The 12,378-nt window shown below is 41.8% G+C and overlaps 1 protein-coding gene across 1 annotated transcript; it reads left to right on the plus strand.

Annotated features, from left to right (window-relative positions):
• Positions 1 to 607: 607 nt before the first annotated feature.
• Positions 608 to 11,558, plus strand: LOC115203311 (lysophosphatidylcholine acyltransferase 2). The gene is made up of 13 exons (XM_029767889.1): positions 608 to 918; positions 1,418 to 1,560; positions 3,672 to 3,889; positions 4,888 to 5,000; positions 5,821 to 5,881; positions 7,158 to 7,251; positions 7,540 to 7,594; positions 7,808 to 7,890; positions 7,987 to 8,112; positions 8,375 to 8,528; positions 8,938 to 9,036; positions 9,348 to 9,489; positions 9,947 to 11,558. The coding sequence occupies exons 1-13, from the start codon at positions 808 to 810 to the stop codon at positions 10,120 to 10,122; spliced, it is 1,575 nt and encodes a 524-aa protein (XP_029623749.1). The 5' UTR covers positions 608 to 807; the 3' UTR covers positions 10,123 to 11,558.
• The last annotated feature ends 820 nt before the right edge of the window (positions 11,559 to 12,378 follow it).

A 12,378-nucleotide genomic window follows, 5' to 3' on the forward strand; every position in this document is an offset into this window, starting at 1 on the left:
TGACTTGTTCACACTTTATTTCAGCCAATCAATTTCAATTGAAGGGGCTTTATTGGCATGGTGTGCAAATAGTTAAAGTACAAAAGGGAAAATAAATCAGCATAAATATAGGTTGTATTTAAAATGGTGTTTGTTCTTCACTGGTTGCCCTTTTCTTGTGGCAACAGGTCACAAGTCTTGCTGCTGTGATTGCACACTGTGGTATTTCACCCAATTGATATGGAAGTTTATCAAAATTGGATTTGTTTTCGAATTCTTTGTGGGTCTGTGTAATCTGAGGGAAATGTGTCTATAATATGGTCATACACTTGGCAGGAGATTAGGAAATGCAGCTCAATTTCCACCTCATTTTGTGTGCAGTGTGCACATAGCCTGTCTTCTCTTGAGAGTCTGTACAGCGTACATAGTCAAAGCTTTCCTTAATTTTAGGTCAGTCAAAGTGGTCAAGTATTCTGCCACGGTGTACTCTGTTTAGGGTCAAATAGCATTCTAGTTTGCTCTGTTATTTTGTAAATTCTTTCCAATGTGTCAAGTACTTATATTTTTGTTTTCACCCCACCACTGCTCACTTGGCAAAATGTTACAATCCCACGTAAACCTAGTGCAGTAGGTGGGGCCTGAAAGTAGTCGGAGGCAGAGTGCCAGATCACTCTCGTCCTCGCTCTACCGTTGTTGTGAACGATGTTATCGCAACATTCGGAGAGCGAACAGAATTCGCAAGATTTGAATCGAGGAAGTGGGGTGATTGCAGAACTACTGTGCAATTCTAAAGCTTATTGACGCCATACCGCGACCCGAGCGAGAAGAATGACTCCCCGGAGAGTGTTCGCGCTACCCAGGCAGCAATCCCTGTTTCTTCCGGCCGTCATTAATCCTTTTGTGCAGGAGGTGAAATTGGCCAAGGCTGACATTATCAAAGTGAGTATAAAATGTAAAATAAATCGATTAACTCATTCATTTATCGGTCACAGAACTGAGGTTGGTATTCAAACGTAAACAGTTCTGCTCCACTACCCACCGCTGAGCGCAGCGCAGGTTGTCCTCTAGCTCCTCGGCTGTGTGTGTGGTGGTGTGTGACTATAACATACAGTACAGGTACATCGCTAATCTAAACCGATGAAACCCTGACAATCCTTTTGTAATGCCTTGTTATTGTGTAACACAAACAATGAATGCATTTGTGCACCCTTCTAGAAATTCCTCCAACCATGTGAATTTCTAGAATGAAAAGTCTATAACGTGCGTATTCCTTGGTCAATGGTTGCATTGTTGCGCATTATATGTTGGTTAGGAAATGTGTTTTAAAATGGCTCTTTAAAGTCACTCTTTCAGTGGCATGAAGTCAATAACCTAAACACGTTGTAGATCTGTAAAAAAAAAACTGGTGTGTGTGATGTTTTTTTCTCTCTCTTTGCAGTGTGTATTCCGGGGAATCTTCCTGGTGCCTATCCGTGCCATCTTCCTGACTCTGGTTCTCATGGTAACATGGCCTGTTGCTGTCGTAACAACATTCATGCACCCTCTCAAAGGAGCAGTGGCGCCCATGACCGGATGGAGACGGTAAATATACTGCAAAACACCATCCTGTGCCACTACTGACATACTGCCATTGGTCTGTATGTATAACTATATTTCAACTATGCATCCACTATGAGTACTTTAGTCATTAGTTCCAGAGGATGTAGAGAGTATTGTTGTTTATGACTTAAGTAGTTAGGCCTCTGGGCAGTTCCATGGTAACAGAGTTTTGAGAAAAGAAAGAAGATAAGCTAGCTGGGGTTTTGGACAGTACAGACAGCTTCAGCTACACAGGAGCTGATGTAGGCTACATTCCTTAACAGCTTGACAGTTCGTTTTTTGTTGAAGGTGAACAAGAATTAAGCTAGTGTGAAATTACGTAGTTGCGTTTCTCAATGTGTGAAATTCCCATCGCACTTGATGCATAGGAGCAATTCCACATTAACAGAACTGCACAAACAGCACAAACCATTATTCGTTTACCAAATGTTGCATGTGCACTGTGTTTTTGTAAAATTTTCTGTGGAAATAGTTCAAAATAGTCATTGTGCATATAGTTGTGTGGTTTGTTTAAAGTGAAAATATGTACGTTTTTGGGCGACGGACCAAATTCACATAGAAATATGAGTTATAGATCTATCATTCTACATGAAAGCAAGCATAGGAATCGGTAGATCTGTTCTATGTGCACTTTCAATGCTTCCCGTTAAGTTTTGTTTTTGAGTCTTTTACTTTCGGTTTTGTACACCAGTTTCAAACAGCTGAAAAAACAATTATTTTGATTATGGAAACTATATTTCAGAGAGGTTTCAATGGTACAATGATTGTCTACACTATACTAGCTTATTTTGTCATATAAACTGAAATTAGGCTAACTATTAGAGTTTTAGCAACCAGGAAATGGCATAGAGATTCCTGCATAGTGCAACTTTAACTTTGCAGTCATTGTTTTTGTTTGAACTAGATTTTAAAGTGAAAAATCTGTTTCAGCATCACTCTGTTACCATGGAATTGCCAATATACATCCAGAGCTGTGGGATTTTCACACATTGAGAAATGCATGAAGGACAAAGGAGTAACAACTACACAATTTCACACTAATTCTATTCTTGTTCATCCTCAACTAAAAACTGTGAAGCTGCTAAAAAGAAATGTAGCCTACATCAGCCCTTTCTGTGTATTTATTTATTTGTTTTTATTTAACCTTTATTTAACAAAACAAGTCAGCTAAGAGCAAATTCTTATTTAAAATGACAGCCTACCAAGAGGCAAAAGGCCTCTTGCAGGGACGGGGGCTGGGATTAAAAGAAAAGTAGGACAAAACACACATCACGAGAAGAGAGACAACACTGCATAAAGAGAGACCTAAGACAGCAACACATGATAATGCAGCATGGTAGTAACACAACATGACGACAACAACACGATAGCGACACAACATGGCAGCAGCACGACATGGTAGCAGCACAAACATTATAAGGCACAGAAAACAGCACAAAGGGCAAAAAGGTGGAGACAACAATACATGATGCGAAGCAGCCACAAGTGTCAGTAAGTGTAAATAATTGAGTCTTTGAATGCAGAGATGGAGATAAAACTGTCCAGTTTGAGTGTAGCTGAAGCCGTCTTCATTAGATCTTGTCTGTATCAAAGGAAACAGTATCTACCTCTTCTTCTTTATTTCCTCAGAACGGAGGGGGTCATAGAGATATGTTACATGAGGCCTGATGCAACACATGATAAATAAACCAAATGTGTTCTTCTGTGACTCAAAAGCAGCCCACTTCCCTCTCTCTTTGATTGTATGTGTTGATATGACGTGACCACAGCTACATGCAGCTGCTGGTTGTTTATCGCCCGTGTTCAGGTCTGTTTTATTTGATAGTTGTCAACACTAACTAGCTGATGAACATGGAGCACCAACTTAGCTCATAACAACTTAGTACAGTAGTACTGACCATCAAAAGGCTAAGTTGAGTTCCTGACAACACACAGGTCTATGTTGACTGTAATATTGGTCCATTCAGATGTAGGCTATATGTATCCATGTTCAGTGTCTCTAGGTGAATATTCCTGACAGTATACAACTGTTACTTTAATCTGTATAGTTTCATGCTACATGTCTGTTGATGTTTGACTCTCTGGTTCCCCAGGTTCATGTGTCGGCGTGTGATGGCGTTCCTGGGGAGGTCCTACTACTTCTTCATGGGCTTCAGGGTGGTGGTGAAGGGCCAGCAGGTGAGCAGTGCAGAGGCCCCCATTCTGGCTGTGGCCCCACACTCCACCTTCTTTGATGGCATTGTGTGCATCGTAGCAGGCCTGCCCTCCACTGTGTCCCGCACTGAGAACCTCGCCACTCCTATATTCGGCAGTGAGTGTTGTTTCTGTCTGGGGTTTTTTATTAGAGGGATTTTTTTTTAGAGTGTGTTTGTGAGTTAGCAGTAAGTGTGTGGGTCTGTCAACGATAAGTGTGGGTATTTATGCTGATTCTGTTTGCAGATTTAATTTCCGTTAGTGTTTATCTGATGTGTGTGTTTCCTCTCTCCAGGGTTTGTGCGGTGCCTCCAGCCTGTAATGGTGTGTTAGTGTTGAGCGATTAACTGACATTTTTAAACAACTAATTGACCAACAGGGGTTCAATTATTTCATTTCCATTTAGTTCTTTTTTTTCCTGTGAGCTCAATGCGTACATTGCACACATTCTCGTACATTCTCTAGAGATAAATCAGATACAGCCTGAACTGTGTGATATAGTAGGGAGTTGTAGTTTTCAACAGGCCAATATTATACATAGTTTAGTGCATAAAACGTGGTAATTAACTACAATGACGATAATCTTTTGCGCATCTGCTTGTCCGGTCTATGTTTCTTTTACACCTGCAGCGGAAGAGACAGAAGAATGCGTGATTGTGAGGTGATATAGAGAGCAGCTGTTGCTTCGTGCAGTATCTCTACCTGAAAATACATGATCAAAGTGATTGATAGTTGGTATTCAGCAGTCATAAAGTATGCCTTATTTACTTTGAAAAATGACAAAATAGTGATTTTGTCAGACAGCATAGGTAGCAATGATGACTTGAAATAAAATAATAAAGCCATCAAATAAAACAAATGTAATATACACAATTGAAATATTTGATTAAAGTAATGTGAATAAATGGTGGTTAATAAGTGATAAGCAGTAATGTGCAGTCACTACCATCATGGGACTTGTATAATTGTTTTATTCTGTGTAACAGCATTCAACCCACATAATGCATAGTGCATTTAATCTTTAAAAGAATAATCGTACTCGAAACACTAAAAAACACTAATTGCTCAGCACTAGTGTGTGAGTTTATCTGATGTGTGTTTCCTTTCTCCATCCAGGGTTTGTGCGGTGTCTCCAGCCGGTGCTGGTCTCCAGACAGGACCCAGACTCCCGTAAGAACACCATTATGGAGATAGACAGCAGAGCCAAGTCTGGAGGCCTCTGGCCACAGGTCTGTCGCACACACACACACACACACACACACACACACAGTCTTGAATAACTAGCCTTGTGGGGGGACACAATTCAGTCCCATTCAAAATCCTATTTTCCCTAACCCCTAACTCTAACCCTAGCTCCTAACCCTCAACCTAATTCTAACCCTAACACAAATTCTTAATCCTAACCTTAATCCTAACCCCCCCATAAATACCATTTGATCTTGTGGGGAATAACCAACTGGGTCCATTTTTTTTTCTTAGTTTACTATTCATGTGGGGACGCACAAGTATAGTTAAAAACATCCACACACACACATACACACAGCCATTTGACATTTTTTATCATAATTTATCATGTCTTGTCTAGCTTGTAGTCTGATAAGAAGCTTGGGAATGAAACATCACGCCTTTTCATACCAAGAATTTGCCTTGTCAACTTCCTCTCGCATGACATATCCTTCAAACACAATTTCTGTTGCTACTTCTTTGTTATAGAAAGTCTGCTTCATTCAGCATAGAATGAAACACTGGACTAGATCCACCTACATTGTCAGTGGCAGTAGCCTAGTGGTTAGAGCATTGGGCCAGTAACCGAAAGGTTGCTGGATGGAATCCCCGAGCTGACAAGGTAAAAATCTGTCATTCTGCCACTGAGCAAGGCAGTTAACCCACTGTTCCCTGGGCACCGAAGACGTGGATGTCGACTAAGGCAGCCCACTGCACCTCTCTAATTCAGAGGGGTTAGGTTAAATGCAGAAGACACATTTCAGTTGTACAGCTGACTAGGTATCTTTCTTTCCTAAAATAAACATTTAGTTATTTATGTTCCAGATCCTGGTCTTCCCTGAGGGGACTTGTACAAATCGCTCATGTCTCATCACTTTCAAACAAGGTAGGTTGAACTTCACTACCATGCTTATTTTAAATAGGAGTAGAAACACCTTTGTGTGGATCCAAGGTATCAACTTATACCAAACAGTGTAGTGTTGATAGGGCATGAAAATCATGTGGGACCCTACAATGTTCATGTTGTATTCCCATTTAACAGGCTGGTTGTCATTTGTTTATAGTGAAGACAGACAGCCTTCCAGACAGTCTGCTGGGAGAGACACACAGTACCATCCACACTAGTGGTGTCATTGACTTAATGCAAATTCACTTGATGCAAATTCACCATCATGCGGTTGCAGAATGGTGTTCATTTAGCTTCTTTCTGGGGTGCTTGTGTAACCGGTGTGAAATGACTAGCTAGTTAGCTGTGCACGCTAGTAGAGTTTCAATCAGTGACTTCACCCGCTCTGAGACCTTGAAGTAGTTGTTTTCATTGCTCTGCAAGGGCTGTGGCTTTTGTGGAGCGATAGGTAATGATGCTTCGAGGGTGACTGTTGTCGATGTGTGCAGAGGGTTCCTGGTTCAAGCCCAGGTTGGGGCGAGGAGCGGGACGGAAGTAATACTGTTACAATTGTTTTGACACAACACCTCTTCATTTACTCCCAGTATGCTACATGCTATGTGCCTCATTGTGTGGTCAGTCACCTGATGCACACACAATGGGCTTCTCCAGAGTGAAGGGGCCTGAGTGTATCCATTACTTCCTGAAACAGAACAGTAGCCATAGCGACATGGAATAGATTGCACGATGTAATAATGAACTTCAGAAGGAAATGACTGACTGATTATCTTCACTCAATACCAAAAACTAGGCTATTAGGATCTGAGTGAATTGTACAGTAGCACTTTCTATGGTTCAATGCTAAAGCTGTAAACCTGAGAATGCATCTAATAATCAATGCAAATAACAGCATACAAGACCATCAATTACACTCTATGGCATGTTACACTTTTTGCATAGACATTTGCACCTAACTGAATTACTTTGTTTTACTGCAGTGCCAATAGCCAAACCCACAGACCTAATACTAGTGGCTTCCTTACAGTACTGATTGGTATATTGATCAGGGTTAGATGAATCCAGCTTCTGGTCTTGTTATTGGTTGGACGTGTACTGTGGGTAAATGAGTTGTCATCGGCTGCACTCTGTCCAATTAGTAGGCTGTCTGTGCTCCTGTGTTTGCACATATAGGTCGTGTGTGTGTGCTCATTAAGTTAGAATAATAGTCAGTGCTGGAGGTCAGTAGGGTCTCACTCTGTCCCTCTCTCCCCGTCAGGTGCCTTCGTCCCTGGGGTCCCGGTGCAGCCTGTGGTCATGAGGTATCCCAACAGACTGGACACTGTGACTTGGACTTGGCAAGGCTTCAGCTCGTAAGTTTGCAGTGCACTCAGTGGATTACAATCATCAGTGTTGCCTCAACGCTTCGACGCTACATTTCCCCTGTTGTTTTCCGTACAGTCTCTCACATTGCAACTATGTTCCTGTAACTTCTCCTCATGGGCCATAGTTTGGCCTCAAACTCTGGGAATAGAGATTTTCACTGTTGAGCGATGAATTGTTTTTCAGTTTAGTAGGCTTACATTTCAATCTTGTTGTATGGGATTACCGTTATGCCCTTTGAATAGAGGTGATGATGATTCGTGGTGATGTTCTTTCAGGAAAACCCTGCTGCTTCTCACTCTGTCTCAGCTCTACACCAATGTAGAGATAGAGGTTAGTATTAACACACTACACAGGAATACTTACTTAGGCCAAGAGATAATGACTTCATAACACATTCATTAGCAGTACCTATGTGTTATGTATGGTTTATGAAGGTGTTATGTATGGCTTATGAATGTGTTATAAAGACCTTATCTGGGTAGCCCTCCAGTTAGCCTGTACTTCCTGGTTAGTCCCTGTTTTGACCTTTGCCCTCTCCTCCAGTTTCTTCCTCCAGTTACCCCTACTGAGGAGGAAAAGAAAAGACCTGTGCTGTTTGCCAGGACAGTACGAAATGTTATGGCCCAGTAAGTGTGTGTGTGAATGGTATTACAGCATTTAATAATAGCTTCCTTATGTCTATTCTTACCCATCTCTTCAATGCTATCCCTATGTGTGTGCAGGGCTCTGGGTGTGCCAGTGACGGACCACACATATGAGGACTGTAGACTGATGATCTCGGCTGGGGAGCTCACCCTGCCCATGGAGGCTGGTCTAGTGGAGTTCACTAAGATCAGCCAAAAACTTGAGTAAGACTGGCTCCTCTGCCGCTCTAATACTGTGCTATTGCCACTGTGGCAACACACTATGTCCTGTTATGTACTGTTGTGTCACCCACTGGCAAACTCCACACTGGAGTAACACTACCTTACACAATACTGCTTTATTTGTCCAACTGCTACATCGGCAATTGGTAATAGTTGGACACACACACACAGACCTACACCCTCTTCCTCCCCTGAGTAAGTCCTTGTGTCCTGCCCTCCTCCTTTCCTCCCCGGTCCCCCTCAGCCTGAAGTGGGACAACGTGAAGAAGGAGCTGGAGGGCTTTGCAGCCGTGGCCTGCTCCTGTAAAGGAGGCCGCATCACCATCCAGGAGTTCGCCAGCTTCCTCAAGCTGCCCATCAGCCCGGCCTTGCAGGAGCTGTTTGCTCTCTTTGACAGGGTGAGAGCCAGTCACATCTAGTTCGGTTCAATCTCTCTTCGAGGCTTTCCTAGGTTGTGTTGGATTGGTGCAAGCTTGGCTGGAGGAAGCCTACACCATATTTCTTACAACATTCCTTTGAAAACTACAAAGGGAAGTGTACGACTGCACTATTCTTTGAAAGCGTAGAGAATCAGACCACAGCTATTCTGTCTGTTCTCTCCAACCTGTGACTGGATGGGCTAAGTAACCGAGGATTTAGTATGCTGTCCCCCACTGCTTTGTTCATAGAGAGGGTGAACAAACTGTCTGAAGAAATAAAGGAACCATTGTTCATCTTGGAAAAACATACTGTATTGTAGTCCACTGAATGCAATGTGTAGTCTGGCTTTGTTAAGTGATACTTAGCTGTCACTCTGTCTCTCTCTAGGATGGAGATGGCACCATTGACTTCAGAGAGTATGTCATCGGTGTAACCATCTTATGTCGGCCAGCTAACACCGAAGAGGTCCTCCGCACAGCTTTCCAGGTTCGGCCAATAAAAACCCTGCTTGTTGCGAATGTTGCCGTGTCACATTTAGCTGTCCAACACATGACATTGGGGCGTTGGAATATAGCTGACGCAGACTGTCTGTGAGGTCTACCCATGGTTTGGAAGCAATAGAGCAGCACTCAGTGGCTATGATAAAGTCAAATAGGTGTGGGGGGTACTGTGTTTTGTAGTTGTCTGAGGGGAAAATGAAGTAGGTTTGAAAGCCACATGGTCATAAAAGCAATCTCGATTTCAATAAGCAAGCCTATGTGTTGTCATTACTTAACTAATTGTCTCCCTCTCCTCAGCTGTTTGACACTGACGAGGACCAAAGAATCACTCATGAAGAGTTCTCCTCCATGCTTCGCTCTGCTCTAGGCGTTTGTGACCTCAATGTCTCCAAACTCTTTAAGGAGATAGATACAGACAGCTCTGAATTCATCACTTTCGGTAAGTAGACCCTTGTGAAGGTCAAAGGTTATCTGAAGTGGAGGACTCCAGCATGAACTAAAGGCAGCTTGCCTTGCCGGAACACCGTAGAAAAGGCCGGGTTGAGCCTTGGATCTCTCCATTCTAGAAATATAGAAAGAGAAATACTATATGGATTTGAAAGTGGGTTATTAATATTTGTATATATTTTTTTTATGCTTCGTTTTTTTATTCCCATAGGATATTAACATTACTTTCACCAAAAGTAGCCCATTTTAAACAACAACTTTGTGGAATTTTATTTGAATTTTTATGATGTAACAGAATTGCTTCTTTAGTCGCTGACAATTTGAATATAGTTCTGATTTGATCCTCTCTGAAACTGAATTCCAGGTATTGTGAGCATTGATAATATACCAGATATACTACTTACTGTAAGTTCTGATTTGATCCTCTGTCTCTCTATTTCCCTCTCCAGCCGAGTTCCAGGCGTTTGCCCTGAACCACCCAGAGTATGCCAAGCTGTTCACCACCTACCTGGAGCTCCAGCGGTACCAGGCCCTCCAGGGGGTGGAGTCAGAACTCTCCTCCACCAATCACGTCTGCTCTGAGGACAACCAGGAAGAGAGCATCTCTGACAAAAAGGACGACTAAGTCTGAGGCAGAGACTGACGTTGTGTTCGAGAGCATTACCATACATTTTGCTCAGTAGCTGATCACGGACTGAGCAAACTGACTGATCTACTGTTAATAATACGGTTATTTAAGATCCAAGGTGATTTGTTGATCAGTAAGTCTGCAGTTGCCGACTGCAATGTTGTCGATCTAGATCATGTACAGAGACGGAGCTCTCAGTTGAATACACAGACAGACGGACTACTGAGTCTGATGAACCACAACAGTCTTTTCTATTGCACTGATTTTAGAGAGCTGGAACCTCATTTTGACAGCATAGTAAAGTATTGTGTTGACCACATAGGAAATAGGATGATGTATGTTTAAATTAATGTTGCTTTTTTACAAAAATAAATCATATATTTTTTGCTTAAATTCTTTCTATGATTTTTTAGTGCCTTAAAAAGATTTGTAAGCAAGGTTTGTAAGAGCTATTGTTTGTGTTTCTGTACAGATGGGGTGGAATCATAGACCTCCAAGTATATTTTTTCAGATCCTTGTTGATGGCAGTAATGTGGTCATAGGAAGGATGAGCAATATACGGATATCCACTTAATCCTAATGCTTTTAGGAAGTTGCTCATAGCAATGTTGAACTTTTTGCCAATGTTTTTTGTAGATTCCCCTGCTGATTTTGATTTAAGGAATCCCATTGTTTTGTCATAGTTTTGCCTCTTCAGATGAAAACCCAACTACATAGTGCCAGCCCATAATGTATGTAAATGACCTGGATACCCTTCTGAGATGACTGTATCCTGTACTCTTTAATGTGTCTACCTGTTCACCTCTGTTTTCTACAGAGGTTCCTTGAAGATAACTGAAAAGGCTGCCAAACGTTGCTTTCGTATGAGTTGAAAGTCTTTAATGTATGACTGGATTGCACAAAACGTCATTAATAAATGTTTCTAATGATATTAACCCAATCTGGCAACCCAGCAAAGGAGCAATAATACAAGCTATAACGATACATGCTGTGCTTTACAGTTTTTCCACTGCTCAGGGACACACACTGTAAGTAGTGCTGCTGTATAATTAGCTAAAGGTTTTGCTTTGCATCTGTTTCTATTTGCATTTCCATTGAAGAGTGATGTTGCTGAGGCAGCAGTGGATCCTTATGGCTTTAGCCAAACTAAAGCCCAAGCATCTACTGAAAAATAAGGCAATTTGTGAGCAAAAAGGCAAGTGTGCCTAGTAATACAACACTGTATTCCAGGGGGTATGTATGGTTTCAAGTTAACTAGTAATACAACAGTGTATTCCAGGGGGTATGTATGGTTTCAAGTTAACTAGTGTGCATTGTTATTTATTTAGCAGAGCGCGTTGTTGCAATTATGTTAATTTCTGTGAACACAGCAAACTTCCTTTTTTTGCAATAAAATCCAGTACAATTTTATATTGTATTTTATAGCTTTCAAACTTCGGTAATTAGTCTTTTTGCTTTCAACTTTCTTGTTCTAATTATGTGTATTCTCCCTGTTAGTGTACTGACTTGTGTGTATGTACAGTGAGGGAAAAAAGTATTTGATCCCCTGCTGTTTTTGTACATTTGCCCACTAACAAAGTAATGATCACTCTATAATTTGAATGGTAGGTTTATTTGAACAGTGAGAGACAGAATAACAACAAAAAAATCCAGAAAAATGCATGTCAAAAATGTTAGAAATTGATTTGCATTTTAATGAGGGAAATAAGTATTTGACCCCCTCTCAATCAGAAAGATTTCTGGCACCCAGGTGTCTTTTATACAGGTAACGAGCTGAGATTAGGAGCACACTTAAAGGGAGTGCTCCTAATCTCAGTTTGTTACCTGTATAAAAGACACCTGTCCACAGAAGCAATCAATCAATCAGATTCCAAACTCTCCACCATGGCCAAGACCAAAGAGCTCTCCAAGGATGTCAGGGACAAGATTGTAGACCTACACAAGGCTGGAATGTGCTACAAGACCATCGCCAAGCAGCTTGGTGAGAAGGTGACAACAGTTGGTGCGATTATTCGCAAATGGAAGAAACACAAAAGAACTGTCAATCTCCCTCGGCCTGGGGCTCCATGCAAGATCTCACTTCGTGGAGTTGCAATGATCATGAGAACGGTGAGGAATCAGCCCAGAACTACACGGGAGGATCTTGTCAATGATCTCTTGGCAGCTGGGACCATAGTCACCAAGAACACAATTGGTAACACACTACGCCGTGAAGGACTGAAATCCTGCAGTGCCCGCAAGGTCCCCCTGCTC

Source organism: Salmo trutta, chromosome 12 (assembly GCF_901001165.1).
Source record: "Salmo trutta chromosome 12, fSalTru1.1, whole genome shotgun sequence".
Taxonomy (NCBI): Eukaryota; Metazoa; Chordata; class Actinopteri; order Salmoniformes; family Salmonidae; genus Salmo; species Salmo trutta.

Coding starts and splice junctions, on each gene's coding strand:
- LOC115203311 (XM_029767889.1), top strand. CDS start 808: ATGACTCCCCGGAGAGTGTTCGCGCTACCCAGGCAGCAATCCCTGTTT. Junction 7,252..7,539: donor ACTTGGCAAGGCTTCAGCTC/GTAAGTTTGCAG, acceptor ATGTTCTTTCAG/GAAAACCCTGCTGCTTCTCA. Junction 7,891..7,986: donor GTACGAAATGTTATGGCCCA/GTAAGTGTGTGT, acceptor ATGTGTGTGCAG/GGCTCTGGGTGTGCCAGTGA.